This window comes from Ascaphus truei, unplaced genomic scaffold (assembly GCF_040206685.1).
Source record: "Ascaphus truei isolate aAscTru1 unplaced genomic scaffold, aAscTru1.hap1 HAP1_SCAFFOLD_418, whole genome shotgun sequence".
NCBI classification, from domain to species: Eukaryota; Metazoa; Chordata; class Amphibia; order Anura; family Ascaphidae; genus Ascaphus; species Ascaphus truei.
Window position 1 is genome coordinate 258,833 of NW_027456749.1, and position 19,016 is coordinate 277,848.

Genomic DNA, 19,016 nt, shown 5'->3' on the forward strand with positions numbered 1-19,016 from the left:
GGTGAGAGGCGCGTGTCCCTGATGTCACTGTAGGTGAGAGATGCGTGTCCCTGATGTCACTGTAGGGGAGGGGCCTGTGTCCCTGATGTCATTGTAGGGGAGGGGCCTGTGTCCCTGATGTCACTGTAGGGGAGGGGCCTGTGTCCCTGATGTCACTGTAGGTGAGAGGCGCGTGTCCCTGATGTCACTGTAGGTGAGAGGCGCGTGTCCCTGATGTCACTGTAGGTGAGAGGCGCGTGTCCCTGATGTCACTGTAGGTGAGGGGCGCGTGTCCCTGATGTCACTGTAGGTGAGGGGCGCGTGTCCCTGATGTGACTGTAGGTGAGGGGCGCGTGTCCCTGATGTCACTGTAGGTGAGAGGCCTGTGTCCCTGATGTCACTGTAGGTGAGGGGCGCGTGTCCCTGATGTGACTGTAGGTGAGGGGCGCGTGTCCCTGATGTCACTGTAGGTGAGGGGCGCGTGTCCCTGATGTCACTGTAGGTGAGAGGCGCGTGTCCCTGATGTCACTGTAGGTGAGAGGCGCGTGTCCCTGATGTCACTGTAGGTGAGAGGCGCGTGTCCCTGATGTGACTGTAGGTGAGAGTTGCGTGTCCCTGATGTGACTGTAGGTGAGGGGCGCGTGTCCCTGATGTGACTGTAGGTGAGAGGCGCGTGTCCCTGATGTGACTGTAGGTGAGGGGCGCGTGTCCCTGATGTGACTGTAGATGAGAGGCGCGTGTCCCTGATGTGACTGTAGATGAGAGGCCCGTGTCCCTGATGTGACTGTAGGTGAGAGGCGCGTGTCCCTGATGTGACTGTAGGTGAGGGGCGCGTGTCCCTGATGTGACTGTAGATGAGGGGCGCGTGTCCCTGATATCACTGTAGGTGAGAGGCGCGTGTCCCTGATGTCACTGTAGGTGAGAGGCGCGTGTCCCTGATGTCACTGTAGGTGAGAGGCGCGTGTCCCTGATGTGACTGTAGGTGAGAGGAGCGTGTCCCTGATGTCACTGTAGGTGAGAGGCGCGTGTCCCTGATGTCACTGTAGGTGAGAGGCGCGTGTCCCTGATGTGACTGTAGGTGAGAGGCGCGTGTCCCTGATGTCACTGTAGGTGAGAGGCGCGTGTCCCTGATGTGACTGTAGATGAGGGGCGCGTGTCCCTGATGTCACTGTAGGTGAGGGGCGCGTGTCCCTGATGTCACTGTAGGTGAGGGGCCTGTGTCCCTGATGTGACTGTAGGTGAGAGGCGCGTGTCCCTGATGTGACTGTAGGTGAGGGGCGCGTGTCCCTGATGTGACTGTAGATGAGGGGCGCGTGTCCCTGATGTCACTGTAGGTGAGAGGCGCGTGTCCCTGATGTCACTGTAGGTGAGAGGCGCGTGTCCCTGATGTCACTGTAGGTGAGGGGCGCGTGTCCCTGATGTCACTGTAGGTGAGAGGCGCGTGTCCCTGATGTCACTGTAGGTGAGAGGCGCGTGTCCCTGATGTCACTGTAGGTGAGGGGCGCGTGTCCCTGATATCACTGTAGGTGAGGGGCGCGTGTCCCTGATGTGACTGTAGGTGAGGGGCGCGTGTCCCTGATGTGACTGTAGGTGAGGGGCGCGTGTCCCTGATGTCACTGTAGGTGAGGGGCGCGTGTCCCTGATGTCACTGTAGGTGAGAGGCCTGTGTCCCTGATGTCACTGTAGGTGAGGGGCGCGTGTCCCTGATGTGACTGTAGGTGAGGGGCGCGTGTCCCTGATGTGACTGTAGGTGAGGGGCGCGTGTCCCTGATGTGACTGTAGGTGAGGGGCGCGTGTCCCTGATGTCACTGTAGGTGAGGGGCGCGTGTCCCTGATGTCACTGTAGGTGAGAGGCGCGTGTCCCTGATGTCACTGTAGGTGAGAGGCCTGTGTCCCTGATGTCACTGTAGGTGAGGGGCGCGTGTCCCTGATGTGACTGTAGGTGAGGGGCGCGTGTCCCTGATGTGACTGTAGGTGAGGGGCGCGTGTCCCTGATGTCACTGTAGGTGAGAGGCGCGTGTCCCTGATGTGACTGTAGGTGAGGGGCGCGTGTCCCTGATGTCACTGTAGGTGAGGGGCGCGTGTCCCTGATGTCACTGTGGGTGAGAGGCGCGTGTCCCTGATGTGACTGTAGGTGAGGGGCCTGTGTCCCTGATGTCACTGTAGGTGAGGGGCGCGTGTCCCTGATGTGACTGTAGGGGAGAGGCGCGTGTCCCTGATGTCACTGTAGGTGAGAGGCGCGTGTCCCTGATGTGACTGTAGGTGAGAGGCCTGTGTCCCTGATATCACTGTAGGTGAGGGGCGCGTGTCCCTGATGTGACTGTAGGGGAGAGGCGCGTGTCCCTGATGTGACTGTAGGTGAGAGGCCTGTGTCCCTGATATCACTGTAGGTGAGGGGCGCGTGTCCCTGATGTGACTGTAGATGAGGGGCGCGTGTCCCTGATGTCACTGTAGGTGAGAGGCGCGTGTCCCTGATGTGACTGTAGGTGAGGGGCGCGTGTCCCTGATGTGACTGTAGGTGAGGGGCGCGTGTCCCTGATGTGACTGTAGGTGAGAGGCGCGTGTCCCTGATGTCACTGTAGGTGAGAGGCGCGTGTCCCTGATGTCACTGTAGGTGAGAGGCGCGTGTCCCTGATGTGACTGTAGGTGAGAGGCGCGTGTCCCTGATGTCACTGTAGGTGAGAGGCGCGTGTCCCTGATGTAACTGTAGGTGAGGGGCGCGTGTCCCTGATGTGACTGTAGGTGAGGGGCCTGTGTCCCTGATGTCACTGTAGGTGAGGGGCCTGTGTCCCTGATGTCACTGTAGGGGAGAGGCGCGTGTCCCTGATCTCACTGTAGGTTAGGGGCGCGTGTCCCTGATGTCACTGTAGGTGAGGGGCCTGTGTCCCTGATGTCACTGTAGGTGAGGGGCGCGTGTCCCTGATGTGACTGTAGGTGAGGGGCGCGTGTCCCTGATGTGACTGTAGGGGAGAGGCGCGTGTCCCTGATCTCACTGTAGGTGAGGGGCGCGTGTCCCTGATGTCACTGTAGGTGAGGGGCCTGTGTCCCTGATGTCACTGTAGGTGAGAGGCGCGTGTCCCTGATGTCACTGTAGGTGAGGGGCCTGTGTCCCTGATGTGACTGTAGGTGAGAGGCGCGTGTCCCTGATGTCACTGTAGGTGAGAGGCGCGTGTCCCTGATGTCACTGTAGGTGAGGGGCGCGTGTCCCTGATATCACTGTAGGTGAGAGGCGCGTGTCCCTGATGTCACTGTAGGGGAGGGGCCTGTGTCCCTGATGTCACTGTAGGTGAGGGGGGTGCGTGTCCCTAATGTCACTGTAGGTGAGAGGCGCGTGTCCCTAATGTCACTGTAGGTGAGAGGCGCGTGTCCCTAATGTCACTGTAGGGGAGGGGCCTGTGTCCCTGATGTGACTGTAGGTGAGGGGCCTGTGTCCCTGATGTGACTGTAGGTGAGAGGCCCGTGTCCCTGATGTCACTGTAGGTGAGAGGCCTGTGTCCCTAATGTCACTGTAGATGAGGGGCACGTGTCCCTGATGTGACTGTAGGTGAGGGGCGCGTGTCCCTGATGTCACTGTAGGTGAGGGGCGCGTGTCCCTGATGTCACTGTAGGTGAGAGGCGCGTGTCCCTGATGTCACTGTAGGGGAGGCCTGTGTCCCTGATGTGACTGTAGGGGAGGGGCCTGTGTCCCTGATGTCACTGTAGATGAGGGGCGCGTGTCCCTGATGTCACTGTAGGTGAGAGGCGCGTGTCCCTGATGTCACTGTAGGTGAGGGGCGCGTGTCCCTGACGTCACTGTAGGTGAGAGGCGCGTGTCCCTGACGTCACTGTAGGTGAGAGGCGCGTGTCCCTGATGTCACTGTAGGTGAGAGGCGCGTGTCCCTGATGTGACTGTAGGTGAGAGTTGCGTGTCCCTGATGTGACTGTAGGTGAGGGGCGCGTGTCCCTGATGTGACTGTAGGTGAGAGGCGCGTGTCCCTGATATCAATGTAGGTGAGGGGCGCGTGTCCCTGATGTCACTGTAGGTGAGAGGCGCGTGTCCCTGATGTGACTGTAGGTGAGGGGCGCGTGTCCCTGACGTGACTGTAGGTGAGGGGCGCGTGTCCCTGATGTGACTGTAGGTGAGGGGCGCGTGTCCCTGATGTGACTGTAGATGAGAGGCGCGTGTCCCTGATGTGACTGTAGATGAGAGGCGCGTGTCCCTGATGTGACTGTAGGTGAGGGGCGCGTGTCCCTGATGTGACTGTAGGTGAGGGGCGCGTGTCCCTGATGTCACTGTAGGTGAGGGGCGCGTGTCCCTGATATCACTGTAGGTGAGAGGCGCGTGTCCCTGATGTCACTGTAGGTGAGAGGCGCGTGTCCCTGATGTCACTGTAGGTGAGGGGCGCGTGTCCCTGATGTCACTGTAGGTGAGGGGCGCGTGTCCCTGATGTCACTGTAGGTGAGAGGCGCGTGTCCCTGATGTCACTGTAGGTGAGAGGCGCGTGTCCCTGATGTCACTGTAGGTGAGGGGCGCGTGTCCCTGATATCACTGTAGGTGAGGGGCGCGTGTCCCTGATGTCACTGTAGGGGAGGGGCGCGTGTCCCTGATGTGACTGTAGGTGAGGGGCGCGTGTCCCTGATGTGACTGTAGGTGAGGGGCGCGTGTCCCTGATGTCACTGTAGGTGAGGGGCGCGTGTCCCTGATGTCACTGTAGGTGAGAGGCCTGTGTCCCTGATGTCACTGTAGGTGAGGGGCGCGTGTCCCTGATGTAACTGTAGGTGAGGGGCGCGTGTCCCTGATGTGACTGTAGGTGAGGGGCGCGTGTCCCTGATGTCACTGTAGGTGAGGGGCGCGTGTCCCTGATGTCACTGTAGGTGAGAGGCGCGTGTCCCTGATGTGACTGTAGATGAGGGGCGCGTGTCCCTGATGTGACTGTAGATGAGGGGCGCGTGTCCCTGATGTGACTGTAGGTGAGGGGCGCGTGTCCCTGATGTCACTGTAGGTGAGGGGCGCGTGTCCCTGATGTCACTGTAGGTGAGAGGCGCGTGTCCCTGATGTGACTGTAGATGAGGGGCGCGTGTCCCTGATGTGACTGTAGATGAGGGGCGCGTGTCCCTGATGTGACTGTAGGTGAGAGGCGCGTGTCCCTGATGTGACTGTAGGTGAGGGGCGCGTGTCCCTGATGTGACTGTAGGTGAGGGGCGCGTGTCCCTGATGTGACTGTAGGTGAGAGGCGCGTGTCCCTGATGTCACTGTAGGTGAGAGGCGCGTGTCCCTGATGTCACTGTAGGTGAGGGGCGCGTGTCCCTGATGTGACTGTAGGGGAGAGGCGCGTGTCCCTGATGTCACTGTAGGTGAGAGGCGCGTGTCCCTGATGTGACTGTAGGTGAGGGGCGCGTGTCCCTGATGTGACTGTAGGTGAGGGACCTGTGTCCCTGATGTGACTGTAGGTGAGAGGCGCGTGTCCCTGATGTGACTGTAGGGGAGAGGCGCGTGTCCCTGATGTCACTGTAGGGGAGGGGCGCGTGTCCCTGATGTGACTGTAGGGGAGGGGCCTGTGTCCCTGATGTGACTGTAGGTGAGAGGCGCGTGTCCCTGATGTGACTGTAGGTGAGGGGCGCGTGTCCCTGATGTGACTGTAGGTGAGAGGCGCGTGTCCCTGATGTCACTGTAGGTGAGAGGCGCGTGTCCCTGATGTCACTGTAGGTGAGGGGCGCGTGTCCCTGATGTGACTGTAGGGGAGAGGCGCGTGTCCCTGATGTCACTGTAGGTGAGAGGCGCGTGTCCCTGATGTGACTGTAGGTGAGGGGCCTGTGTCCCTGATGTGACTGTAGGTGAGAGGCGCGTGTCCCTGATGTGACTGTAGGGGAGGGGCGCGTGTCCCTGATGTCACTGTAGGGGAGGGGCCTGTGTCCCTGATGTCACTGTAGGGGAGGGGCCTGTGTCCCTGATGTGACTGTAGGTGAGAGGCGCGTGTCCCTGATGTCACTGTAGGTGAGGGGCCTGTGTCCCTGATGTCACTGTAGGTGAGGGGCGCGTGTCCCTGATGTCACTGTAGGTGAGGGGCCTGTGTCCCTGATGTCACTGTAGGTGAGGAGCGCGTGTCCCTGATGTCACTGTAGGTGAGGGGCCTGTGTCCCTGATGTCACTGTAGGGGAGGCCTGTGTCCCTGATGTCACTGTAGGGGAGGGGCCTGTGTCCCTGATGTCACTGTAGGGGAGGGGCCTGTGTCCCTGATGTGACTGTAGGTGAGAGGCGCGTGTCCCTGATGTCACTGTAGGTGAGGGGCGCGTGTCCCTGATGTCACTGTAGGTGAGGGGCGCGTGTCCCTGATGTCACTGTAGGTGAGGGGCGCGTGTCCCTGATATCACTGTAGGTGAGGGGCGCGTGTCCCTGATGTCACTGTAGGTGAGGGGCCTGTGTCCCTGATGTCACTGTAGGTGAGGGGCGCGTGTCCCTGATGTCACTGTAGGTGAGGGGCCTGTGTCCCTGATGTCACTGTAGGGGAGAGGCGCGTGTCCCTGATCTCACTGTAGGTGAGGGGCGCGTGTCCCTGATGTCACTGTAGGTGAGGGGCCTGTGTCCCTGATGTCACTGTAGGGGAGAGGCGCGTGTCCCTGATGTCACTGTAGGTGAGAGGCGCGTGTCCCTGATGTCACTGTAGGTGAGGGGCCTGTGTCCCTGATGTCACTGTAGGTGAGGGGCGCGTGTCCCTGATGTGACTGTAGGTGAGGGGCGCGTGTCCCTGATGTGACTGTAGGGGAGAGGCGCGTGTCCCTGATCTCACTGTAGGTGAGGGGCGTGTGTCCCTGATGTCACTGTAGGTGAGGGGCCTGTGTCCCTGATGTCACTGTAGGTGAGAGGCGCGTGTCCCTGATGTCACTGTAGGTGAGGGGCCTGTGTCCCTGATGTGACTGTAGGTGAGAGGCGCGTGTCCCTGATGTCACTGTAGGGGAGGGGCCTGTGTCCCTGATGTCACTGTAGGTGAGAGGCGCGTGTCCCTAATGTCACTGTAGGTGAGAGGCGCGTGTCCCTAATGTCACTGTAGGTGAGAGGCGCGTGTCCCTAATGTCACTGTAGGGGAGGGGCCTGTGTCCCTGATGTGACTGTAGGTGAGGGGCCTGTGTCCCTGATGTGACTGTAGGTGAGGGGCCTGTGTCCCTGATGTGACTGTAGGTGAGAGGCCCGTGTCCCTGATGTCACTGTAGGTGAGAGGCCTGTGTCCCTAATGTCACTGTAGATGAGGGGCACGTGTCCCTGATGTGACTGTAGGTGAGGGGCGCGTGTCCCTGATGTCACTGTAGGTGAGGGGCGCGTGTCCCTGATGTCACTGTAGGTGAGAGGCGCGTGTCCCTGATGTCACTGTAGGGGAGGCCTGTGTCCCTGATGTGACTGTAGGGGAGGGGCCTGTGTCCCTGATGTCACTGTAGATGAGGGGCGCGTGTCCCTGATGTCACTGTAGGTGAGAGGCGCGTGTCCCTGATGTCACTGTAGGTGAGGGGCGCGTGTCCCTGATGTCACTGTAGATGAGGGGCGCGTGTCCCTGATGTCACTGTAGGTGAGGGGCGCGTGTCCCTGATGTCACTGTCACCTCTTACCATCTTCTTCTTCGGGGACAGGAAAGCGTGACACTCCAGGGTCTCGTTGGACTGGTTCTGTGCCACGTAGGCAAACACCTTGTTCTGGACTTTGTCTGTGGTGCAGTACGAGATCCTGGAAGTTAAAAGGAAAGAGAGAATGGGGTGAGAGGGGGAGACGATCGGGGTGAGAGGGAGAGAGGAGGGGCTGCAAGGGACAGATTGAGAGAGAGAGATACGGATGGGGAGAGGGAGAGAGGGAGAGAGGGAGAGAGGGAGAGAGGGAGAGAGGGAGAGAGGGAGAGAGGGAGAGAGGGAGAGAGGGAGAGGGAGAGAGGGAGAGAGGGAGACGGACGTGGTGAGAGGGAGACGGACGTGGTGAGAGGGAGAGAGAGGGAGAGGGAGAGAGAGGCAGAGGGAGGGAGAGGGACGTGGTGAGAGAGAGGCAGAGGGATACAGTACACAGAAGACAGCCTATAACCTGACGTGGCCCTGTACCTGTATATAGAGACATTCTCTATGAGCTGCTCTGTGGCTGCGTCCTGCAGGGAGATCCCGCGGGGGGTCACTGTGAGCGTCACCTTCTGAAACTTCTTCGCTCCCACACGGGCCTGCAGGAGGAAGGGAGAGGGAGAGTGAGGGAGGGAGGGAGGGATGGGGAGGGTGAGTGAGAGATGGGGGGGACGAGAGAGATGGGGAGGGTGAGTGAGAGATGGGGGGGAAGAGAGAGATGGGGAGGGTGAGTGAGAGATGGGGGGGAGAGAGAGATGGGGGGGAAGAGAGAGATGGGGGGGAGAGAAATGGGGAGGGTGAGTGTCACAGGAGACCAAGCTTTTAACACCTTAATTACCAGGATCATTTCATTGAGCAAAACGAGTGATGAAATAAATTGCAATTTATTCACTTAAATTGGCAGACACACAATATTACACACAATACAGAGGAAAGACACACAATATTACACACAATACAGAGGAAAGACACACAATATTACACACAATACAGAGGAAAGACACACAATATTACACACAATACAGAGGAAAGACACACAATATTACACACAATACAGAGGAAAGACACACAATATTACACACAATACAGAGGAAAGACACACAATATTACACACAATACAGAGGAAAGACACACAATATTACACACAATACAGAGGAAAGACACACAATATTACACACAATACAGAGGAAAGACACACAATATTACACACAATACAGAGGAAAGACACACAATATTACACACAATACAGAGGAAAGACACACAATATTACACACAATACAGAGGAAAGACACACAATATTACACACAATACAGAGGAAAGACACACAATATTACACACAATACAGAGGAAAGACACACAATATTACACACAATACAGAGGAAAGACACACAATATTACACACAATACAGAGGAAAGACACACAATATTACACACAATACAGAGGAAAGACACACAATATTACACACAATACAGAGGAAAGACACACAATATTACACACAATACAGAGGAAAGACACACAATATTACACACAATACAGAGGAAAGACACACAATATTACACACAATACAGAGGAAAGACACACAATATTACACACAATACAGAGGAAAGACACACAATATTACACACAATACAGAGGAAAGACACACAATATTACACACAATACAGAGGAAAGACACACAATATTACACACAATACAGAGGAAAGACACACAATATTACACACAATACAGAGGAAAGACACACAATATTACACACAATACAGAGGAAAGACACACAATATTACACACAATACAGAGGAAAGACACACAATATTACACACAATACAGAGGAAAGACACACAATATTACACACAATACAGAGGAAAGACACACAATATTACACACAATACAGAGGAAAGACACACAATATTACACACAATACAGAGGAAAGACACACAATATTACACACAATACAGAGGAAAGACACACAATATTACACACAATACAGAGGAAAGACACACAATATTACACACAATACAGAGGAAAGACACACAATATTACACACAATACAGAGGAAAGACACACAATATTACACACAATACAGAGGAAAGACACACAATATTACACACAATACAGAGGAAAGACACACAATATTACACACAATACAGAGGAAAGACACACTGACTTTGGGAACTGGGAGACAAAACGAATCTTTCCTGGCTGTAGGGACGTCACATCTGGACGTGTACCCCCAATAACGTGTAACTGCAAAGCTTCTAGGCAGGCTGTGCTGAAGCAGAGTCCTGCCTCTTTCTCGCTGGGAACTGGAAACTTAAAATCACTTAGAACGTGGAAATCCTGCCACCCACTGAGCCACGGACACCGATCTCAGCCACGGACACCGATCTCAGCTGGGTGAGGGTTTGTAAAACCTCACAGCCCGGCCACGGAATCCTACCTTCCTATCAGGAGCATGAGAGGGTTCCCAGGAGCCAATCAGAGACAACTCAGTCTCATAACCCCGGACTGTCCACAGGGGCAGGTGGCATGTGGCCCTTCGGCCCTCTGTCCCCTTCTGCCCTCTGTCCCCTGCCTCCCACCCGCGGTGACAGGTCTCCGGCCGGCCTGGCTAGACCTGCTTGAAATGTAAATCAGGTCTCTTGATCTGGGGATGTGGCCACTGCTTGGCCACCCTGAACACGTGGCTCTCGCACCCCTCGCCTTTGCAGTCTGCGTGAGGCAGCGTGGCTCCCGCTTGGGACAATGCCCCAGCACATGTTGCAATACACTTTGGTAATTCAATCTACCTCCCCCCCCTCTGCCCCACACTTTAACCTCGCAGCTTTTCTCACCTAGCGGGAGTGCCCCCTGAACCCCTATACCAGGCTCAGGGTGACTGGGCATTAACTGGGCACCAAGCATAATACATTTAAACATATAAATCGTGGGGGATTTTCTCTTCCCCCTTATGCAGAAAACATTGTTACCATAATTCATACATTTCACACATGATATGATTCCAGTAACCTACACTTCTCTGCACTGGGAGTGAGAGAGGGGGGAGAGAGGCAGTGAGAGAGGGGGGAGAGAGGGGGGAGAGAGGAGTGAGAGAGGGGGGAGAGAGGGGGGAGAGAGGGGTGAGAGAGGGAGTGAAACCCTTAACTGTTTCTACCCTTACTAGCACATCCCTGTTTTACTGTAACAACCTAACTTACACCGTTTTATTCTAACAGGACAAACGTTTCCCTTACACCAATAAACTCTCAGCTTTATCCTGAGCTGGAGTAACCCCCTGAACCCCTATACTGGATTCAGGGTACCGGGGCATTACTTGGGCAGTGTCCCTTTATACTAGGGAGTCCTGTGCCTCATTTTACCTTGTCCTGGTTTATGCTGAAGCAGGACGTCCTAGGGGTGAGTCGCAAGAACGTTTTCAGGACGGGTTTGCCCGGAGCGCTGGGCCTCTATGTATCCGAGAATCTCACTTGATTCCCAGATACACTTTTGGGGTAACTCATAACTTGGGAACCCCGATACATAGCCACAATCTGTAAAGACTTTCTCCGGCAACCCCCCCCTGAAACTTACCTCCTGAACACCCCCCTGGTCCCAGCACCTCTGGAAAAGGTCAAACACAAAAAATGGCAATTGTCGCATATTTTGCACACAGTCACAGTAATGCATATACAATGCCCGGGCCCAAGAGCTGACACTCTAGGACCCCAAAACATGGATCATGGGTAACCAAGTGGCCTTAACCTTTATTATTGAGCCTGGTTACCCCCTCACAGTCACAGTGAGGCTGCGTCCATGGAAGGACAGGCAGCGCTGCACCGTGCGGACGCTCCGCGATGAGCCCCGGCATCCTCAATGAGGATGTCTTGAGAGGGGGCTCCCGCGAGCGTCCGCAGGCGTGCTGAGGCGCAGGGATTTGCAACCGACAGCCGAAACTGTTTTTCAGCGCGCTGACGGCTGAAAATCTCCAATCAGAGCAAAGCAGCGTCAACGTCACGGCGCCATGACATCAGTGCCACGACATTGACGTCGGTGCGTCGCGGTTATTGGCCCAGCAACGTCACTGCCCACCTCCCCCCGTCTCCCGATCGCGCACACTGGCTCGCCAGCCAGTCCATGGGATTGCTGCTGACCGGTCAGGCGAGGCTCAGCGCGGAGGAGCGCGGGCTGGGGCTCTATGGACGCAGCCTCAGTGAGAGATGGGGAGGGAGAGTGAGTGAGAGATGGGGAGGGAGAGTGAGTGGCAGATGGGGAGGGAGAGTGAGTGAGAGATGGGGAGGGAGAGTGAGTGATAGATGGGAAGGGAGAGTGAGTGAGAGATGAGGAGGGAGAGTGAGAGATGGGGAAGGAGAGTGGGTGAGAGATGGGGAAGGAGAGTGGGTAAGAGATGGGGAGGGAGACCAGCAGTGGGGAGACACGGGCTGGAGAGGATGGGATGAGGGAATGTGTGGGAGCGACGTGGAGAAGAGAGGCTGTAACCGCAGGACCTGGGAGATCACTGGGGAGGCTTCATCCAGCAGTGGGGAGACACGGGCTGGAGAGGATGGGATGAGGGAATGTGTGGGAGCGACGTGGAGAAGAGAGGCTGTTACCGCAGGACCTGGGGGATCACTGGGCAGGCTTCATCCAGCAGTGGGGAGACACGGGCTGGGGAGGATGGGATGAGGGAATGTGTGGGAGCGACGTGGAGAAGAGAGGCTGTAACCGCAGGACCTGGGAGATCACTGGGGAGACTGCATCAAGCAGTGGGGAGACACGGGCTGGAGAGAATGGGATGAGGGAATGTGTGGGAGCGACGTGGAGAAGAGAGGCTGTAACCGCAGGACCTGGGGGATCACTGGGGAGGCTTCATCCAGCAGTGGGGAGACACGGGCTGGAGAGGATGGGATGGGGGAATGTGTGGGAGCGACGTGGAGAAGAGAGGCTGTAACCGCAGGACCTGGGAGATCACTGAGGAGGCTTCATCTAGTAGTGGGGAGACACGGGCTGGAGAGGATGGGATGAGGGAATGTGTGGGAGCGACGTGGAGAAGAGAGGCTGTAACCGCAGGACCTGGGAGATCACTGGGGAGGCTTCATCCAGCAGTGGGGAGACACGGGCTGGAGAGGATGGGATGAGGGAATGTGTGGGAGCGACGTGGAGAAGAGAGGCTGTAACCGCAGGACCTGGGAGATCACTGGGGAGGCTTCATCCAGCAGTGGGGAGACACGGGCTGGGGAGGATGGGATGAGGGAATGTGTGGGAGCGACGTGGAGAAGAGAGACTGTAACCGCAGGACCTGGGAGATCACTGGGGAGGCTTCATCCAGCAGTGGGGAGACACGGGCTGAAGGTGATGAGATGAGGGAATGTGTGGGAGTGACGTGGAGAAGAGAGGCTGTAACCGCAGGACCTGGGAGATCACTGGGGAGGCTTCAACCAGCAGTGGGGAGACATGGGCTGGAGAGGATGGGATGAGGGAATGTGTGGGAGCGACGTGGAGAAGAGAGGCTGTAACTGCAGGACCTGGGAGATCACTGGGGAGACTTCATCCAGCAGTGGGGAGACACAGGCTGGAGAGGATGGGATGAGGGAATGCATGGGAGCGACGTGGAGAAGAGAGGCTGTAACCGCAGGACCTGGGAGATCACTGGGGTGTCTGCATCCAGCAGTGAAGAGACACAGGCTGGAGAGGATGGGATGAGGGAATGTGTGGGAGCGACGTGGAGAAGAGAGGCTGTAACCGCAGGACCTGGGATATCACTGGGGAGGCTTCATCCAGCAGTGGGGAGACACGGGCTGGAGAGGATGGGATGAGGGAATGTGTGGGAGCAATGTGGAGAAGAGAGGCTGTAACCGCAGGACCTGGGAGATCACTGGGGAGACTTCATCCAGCAGTGGGGAGACTCAGGCTGGAGAGGATGGGATGAGGGAATGTGTGGGAGTAACGTGGAGAAGAGAGGCTGTAACCGCAGGACCTGGGAGATCACTGGGGAGGCTTCATCCAGCAGTGGGGAGACACGGGCTGAAGAGGATGGGATGAGGGAATGTGTGGGAGCGACATGGAGAAGAAAGGCTGTAACCGCAGGACCTGGGAGATCACTGGGGAGACTTCATCCAGCAGTGGGAAGACACGGGCTGGAGAGGATGGGATGAGGGAATGTGTGGGAGCGATGTGGAGAAGAGAGGCTGTAACCGCAGGACCTGGGAGATCACTGGGGAGACTGCATCAAGCAGTGGGGAGACACGGGCTGAAGGTGATGAGATGAGGGAATGTGTGGGAGCCACGTGGAGAAGAGAGGCTGTAACCGCAAGACCTGGGAGATCACTGGGGAGACTTCATCCAGCAGTGGGGAGACACGGGCTGGGGAGGATGGGATGAGGGAATGTGTGGGAGTGACATGGAGAAGAGAGGCTGTAACTGCAGGACCTGGGAGATCACTGGGGAGGCTTCATCCAGCAGTGGGGAGGCACGGGCTGGAGAGGACGGGATGAGGGAATGTGTGGGAGCGACGTGGAGAAGAGAGGCTGTAACCGCAGGACCTGGGAGATCACTGGGGAGGCTTCATCCAGCAGTGGGGAGACACGGGCTGAAGGTGATGAGATGAGGGAATGTGTGGGAGCCACGTGGAGAAGAGAGGCTGTAACCGCAAGACCTGGGAGATCACTGGGGAGACTTCATCCAGCAGTGGGGAGACACGGGCTGGGCAGGATGGGATGAGGGAATGTGTGGGAGTGACATGGAGAAGAGAGGCTGTAACTGCAGGACCTGGGAGATCACTGGGGAGGCTTCATCCAGCAGTGGGGAGGCACGGGCTGGAGAGGACGGGATGAGGGAATGTGTGGGAGCGACGTGGAGAAGAGAGGCTGTAACCGCAGGACCTTGGAGATCACTGGGGAGGCTTCATCCAGCAGTGGGAATTAATGGGAGTAGGATAGAGATAGAAACACACACAGATAGGGTCACACAGTCTCGGTATCTGAAGAAAAGGAGAATCCAACCTTTAACACAAGAATATCAGAGATAGGCCCGCCACAAGATGGCAGTCGGTCATTTTGGGCTGAACTGCCAATTAGTAAAGACAATGTTACGGAGGGCAGTTTACCATGGTGATGATTCGCCGTATAGCTGAAGCCGCCATGTCCTCTCCCTTAGGTTTCTCCACCAGTGTCATCCCCAGATACTTGAGGTGAAAGACCATTCCCTCCAGAAGGGTCTCCTTAGTGTCGGTCCAGTTCTCTGGGAGCTCTGAGGGAAGAAAGCATGGGGGTATCATCACACACAGAGAGGAGGAGGAAGCATGGGGGTATTATCACACACAGAGAGGAGGAAGCATGGGGGTATTATCACACACAGAGAGAGGAGGAAGCATGGGGGTATCATCACACACAGAGAGAGGAGGAAGCATGGGGGTATCATCACACACAGAGAGGAGGAGGAAGCATGGGGGTATCATCACACACAGAGAGGAGGAGGAAGCATGGGGGTATCATCACACACAGAGAGAGGAGGAAGCATGGGGGTATCATCACACACAGAGAGGAGGAAGCATGGGGGTATCATCACACACAGAGAGGAGGAAGCATGGGGGTATCATCACACACAGAGAGGAGGAAGCATGGGGGTATCATCACACACAGAGAGAGGAGGAAGCATGGGGGTATCATCACATACAGAGAGGAGGAGGAAGCATGGGGGTATCATCACACACAGAGAGGAGGAGGAAGCATGGGGGTATCATCACACACAGAGAGAGGAGGAAGCATGGGGGTATCATCACACACACAGAGAGGGGGAGGAAGCATGGGGGTATCATCACACACAGAGAGGAGGAAGCATGGGGGTATTATCACACACAGAGAGGAGGAGGAAGCATGGGGGTATCATCACACACAGAGAGAGGAGGAAGCATGGGGGTATTATCACACACACAGAGAGGGGGAGGAAGCATGGGGGTATCATCACACACAGAGAGGAGGAAGCATGGGGGTATCATCACACACAGAGAGGAGGAAGCATGGGGGTATTATCACACACAGAGAGGAGGAGGAAGCATGGGGGTATCATCACACACAGAGAGGAGGAAGCATGGGGGTATCATCACACACAGAGAGGAGGAGGAAGCATGGGGGTATCATCACACACACAGAGAGAGGAGGAAGCATGGGGGTATCATCACACACAGAGAGGAGGAGGAAGCATGGGGGTATCATCACACACAGAGAGGAGGAGGAAGCATGGGGGTATCATCACACACACAGAGAGGAGGAGGAAGCATGGGGTATCATCACACACACAGAGAGGAGGAGGAAGCATGGGGGTATTATCACACACAAAGAGGAGGAAGCATGGGGTTATTATCACACACAGAGAGGAGGAAGCATGGGGGTATCATCACACACAGAGAGGAGGAGGAAGCATGGGGGTATCATCACACACAGAGAGGAGGAGGAAGCATGGGGTATCATCACACACACAGAGAGGAGGAGGAAGCATGGGGGTATTATCACACACAGAGAGGAGGAGGAAGCATGGGGTATCATCACACACACACAGAGAGGGGGAGGAAGCATGGGGGTATTATCACACACACACAGAGAGGGGGAGGAAGCATGGGGGTATCACCACACACAGAGAGGAGGAAGCATGGGGTTATTATCACACACAGAGAGGAGGAAGCATGGGGGTATCATCACACACAGAGAGGAGGAGGAAGCATGGGGGTATCATCACACACAGAGAGGAGGAGGAAGCATGGGGGTATTATCACACACAGAGAGGAGGAGGAAGCATGGGGTATCATCACACACACAGAGAGGAGGAGGAAGCATGGGGGTATCATCACACACACACAGAGAGGGGGAGGAAGCATGGGGGTATTATCACACACACACAGAGAGGGGGAGGAAGCATGGGGGTATCATCACACACACAGAGAGGAGGAAGCATGGGGTATCATCACACACAGAGAGGAGGAAGCATGGGGTTATTATCACACACAGAGAGGAGGAGGAAGCATGGGGGTATCATCACACACAGAGAGGAGGAGGAAGCATGGGGGTATCATCACACACAGAGAGGAGGAGGAAGCATGGGGTTATTATCACACACAGAGAGGAGGAGGAAGCATGGGGGTATCATCACACACAGAGAGGAGGAGGAAGCATGGGGGTATTATCACACACAGAGAGGAGGAGGAAGCATGGGGGTATCACCACACACAGAGAGAGGAGGAAGCATGGGGGTATCATCACACACAGAGAGGAGGAGGAAGCATGGGGGTATTATCACACACAGAGAGGAGGAGGAAGCATGGGGGTATCATCACACACAGAGAGGAGGAGGAAGCATGGGGTATCATCACACACACAGAGAGGAGGAGGAAGCATGGGGGTATTATCACACACACAGAGAGGAGGAGGAAGCATGGGGGTATTATCACACACACACAGAGAGGGGGAGGAAGCATGGGGGTATCATCACACACAGAGAGGAGGAGGAAGCATGGGGGTATTATCACACACACAGAGAGGAGGAAGAAGCATGGGGGTATCACACACACAGAGAGGAGGAGGAAGCATGGGGGTATTATCACACACACAGAGAGGAGGAGGAAGCATGGGGGTATTATAACACACAGAGAGGAGGAGGAAGCATGGGGGTATCATCACACACAGAGAGGAGGAGGAAGCATGGGGGTATTATCACACACAGAGAGGAGGAAGCATGGGGGTATTATCACACACAGAGAGGAGGAGGAAGCATGGGGGTATTATCACAAACACAGAGAGGAGGAGGAAGCATGGGGGTATCATCACACACAGAGAGGAGGAGGAAGCATGGGGGTATTATCACACACACAGAGGAGGTAGCATGGGGGTATTATCACACACACACAGAGAGGAGGAGGAAGCATGGGGGTATTATCACACACACAGAGAGGAGGAGGAAGCATGGGGGTATCATCACACACAGAGAGGAGGAGGAAGCATGGGGGTATCATCACACACAGAGAGGAGGAGGAAGCATGGGGGTATCATCACACACAGAGAGGAGGAGGAGGAAGCATGGGGGTATCATCACACACAGACAGGAGGAGGAAGCATGGGGGTATTATAACACACAGAGAGGAGGAGGAAGTATGGGGGTATTATCACACACACAGAGAGGAGGAGGAAGCATGGGGGTATCATCACACACAGAGAGGAGGAGGAAGCATGGGGGTATTATAACACACAGAGAGGAGGAGGAAGTATGGGGGTATTATCACACACACAGAGAGGAGGAGGAAGCATGGGGGTATTATAACACACAGAGAGGAGGAGGAAGCATGGGGGTATTATCACACACAGAGAGGAGGAGGAGGAAGCATGGGGGTATCATCACACACAGAGAGGAGGAGGAAGCATGGGGGTATCATAACACACAGAGAGGAGGAGGAAGCATGGGGGTATTATCACACACAGAGAGGAGGAGGAAGCATGGGGGTATCATCACACACAGAGAGGAGGAGGAAGCATGGGGGTATTATCACACACAGAGAGGAGGAGGAAGCATGGGGGTATCATCACACACAGAGAGGAGGAGGAAGCATGGGGGTATTATCACACACAGAGAGGAGGAGGAAGCATGGGGGTATCATCACACACAGCGAGGGGGAGGAAGCATGGGGGTATTATCACACACAGAGAGGGGGAGGAAGCATGGGGGTATCATCACACACAGAGAGGAGGAGGAAGCATGGGGGTATCATCACACACAGAGAGGAGGAGGAAGCATGGGGGTATTATCACACACACAGAGAGGAGGAGGAAGCATGGGGGTATTATCACACACACAGAGAGGGGGAGGAAGCATGGGGGTATCATCACACACACAGAGAGGAGGAAGCATGGGGGTATCATCACACACAGAGAGGGGGAGGAAGCATGGGGGTATCATCACACACACAGAGAGGAGGAAGCATGGGGGTATCATCACACACAGAGAGGGGGAGGAAGCATGGGGGTATCATCACACACAGAGAGGAGGAGGAAGCATGGGGGTATCATCACACACAGAGAGGAGGAGGAAGCATGGGGGTATCATCACACGCAGAGAGGAGGAAGCATGGGGGTATTATCACACACACAGAGAGGAGGAGGAAGCATGGGGGTATCATCACACACAGAGAGGAGGAGGAAGCATGGGGGTATTATCACACACAGAGAGGAGGAGGAAGCATGGGGGTATCATCACACACAGAGAGGAGGAGGAAGCCTGGGGGTATTATCACACACAGAGAGGAGGAGGAAGCATGGGGGTATCATCACACACAGAGAGGAGGAGGAAGCATGGGGGTATTATCACACACAGAGAGGAGGAGGAAGCATGGGGGTATCATCACACACAGCGAGGGGGAGGAAGCATGGGGGTATTATCACACACAGAGAGGGGGAGGAAGCATGGGGGTATCATCACACACAGAGAGAGGAGGAAGCATGGGGGTATTATCACA

At 55.8% G+C, this 19,016-nt stretch overlaps 1 protein-coding gene across 3 annotated transcripts in view; it reads right to left on the reverse strand.

Moving 5' to 3' along the window:
- Positions 1 to 19,016, reverse strand: part of LOC142484011 (low density lipoprotein receptor adapter protein 1-like) — an 88,705-nt gene that overhangs the window by 48,550 nt on the left and 21,139 nt on the right. For all 3 annotated transcript variants that reach the window (XR_012797530.1, XM_075583972.1, XM_075583971.1), the window contains exons 2-4: positions 14,625 to 14,767; positions 8,035 to 8,147; positions 7,558 to 7,672 (exon numbers count right to left, since the gene is read on the reverse strand). Coding sequence is in view for 2 of the 3 variants with exons in the window: in XM_075583972.1 (XP_075440087.1) it covers positions 7,558 to 7,672; positions 8,035 to 8,147; positions 14,625 to 14,767 (371 nt within the window). In the remaining variant the exon portion in view is untranslated. The remainder of the gene's footprint in view (positions 1 to 7,557; positions 7,673 to 8,034; positions 8,148 to 14,624; positions 14,768 to 19,016) is intronic.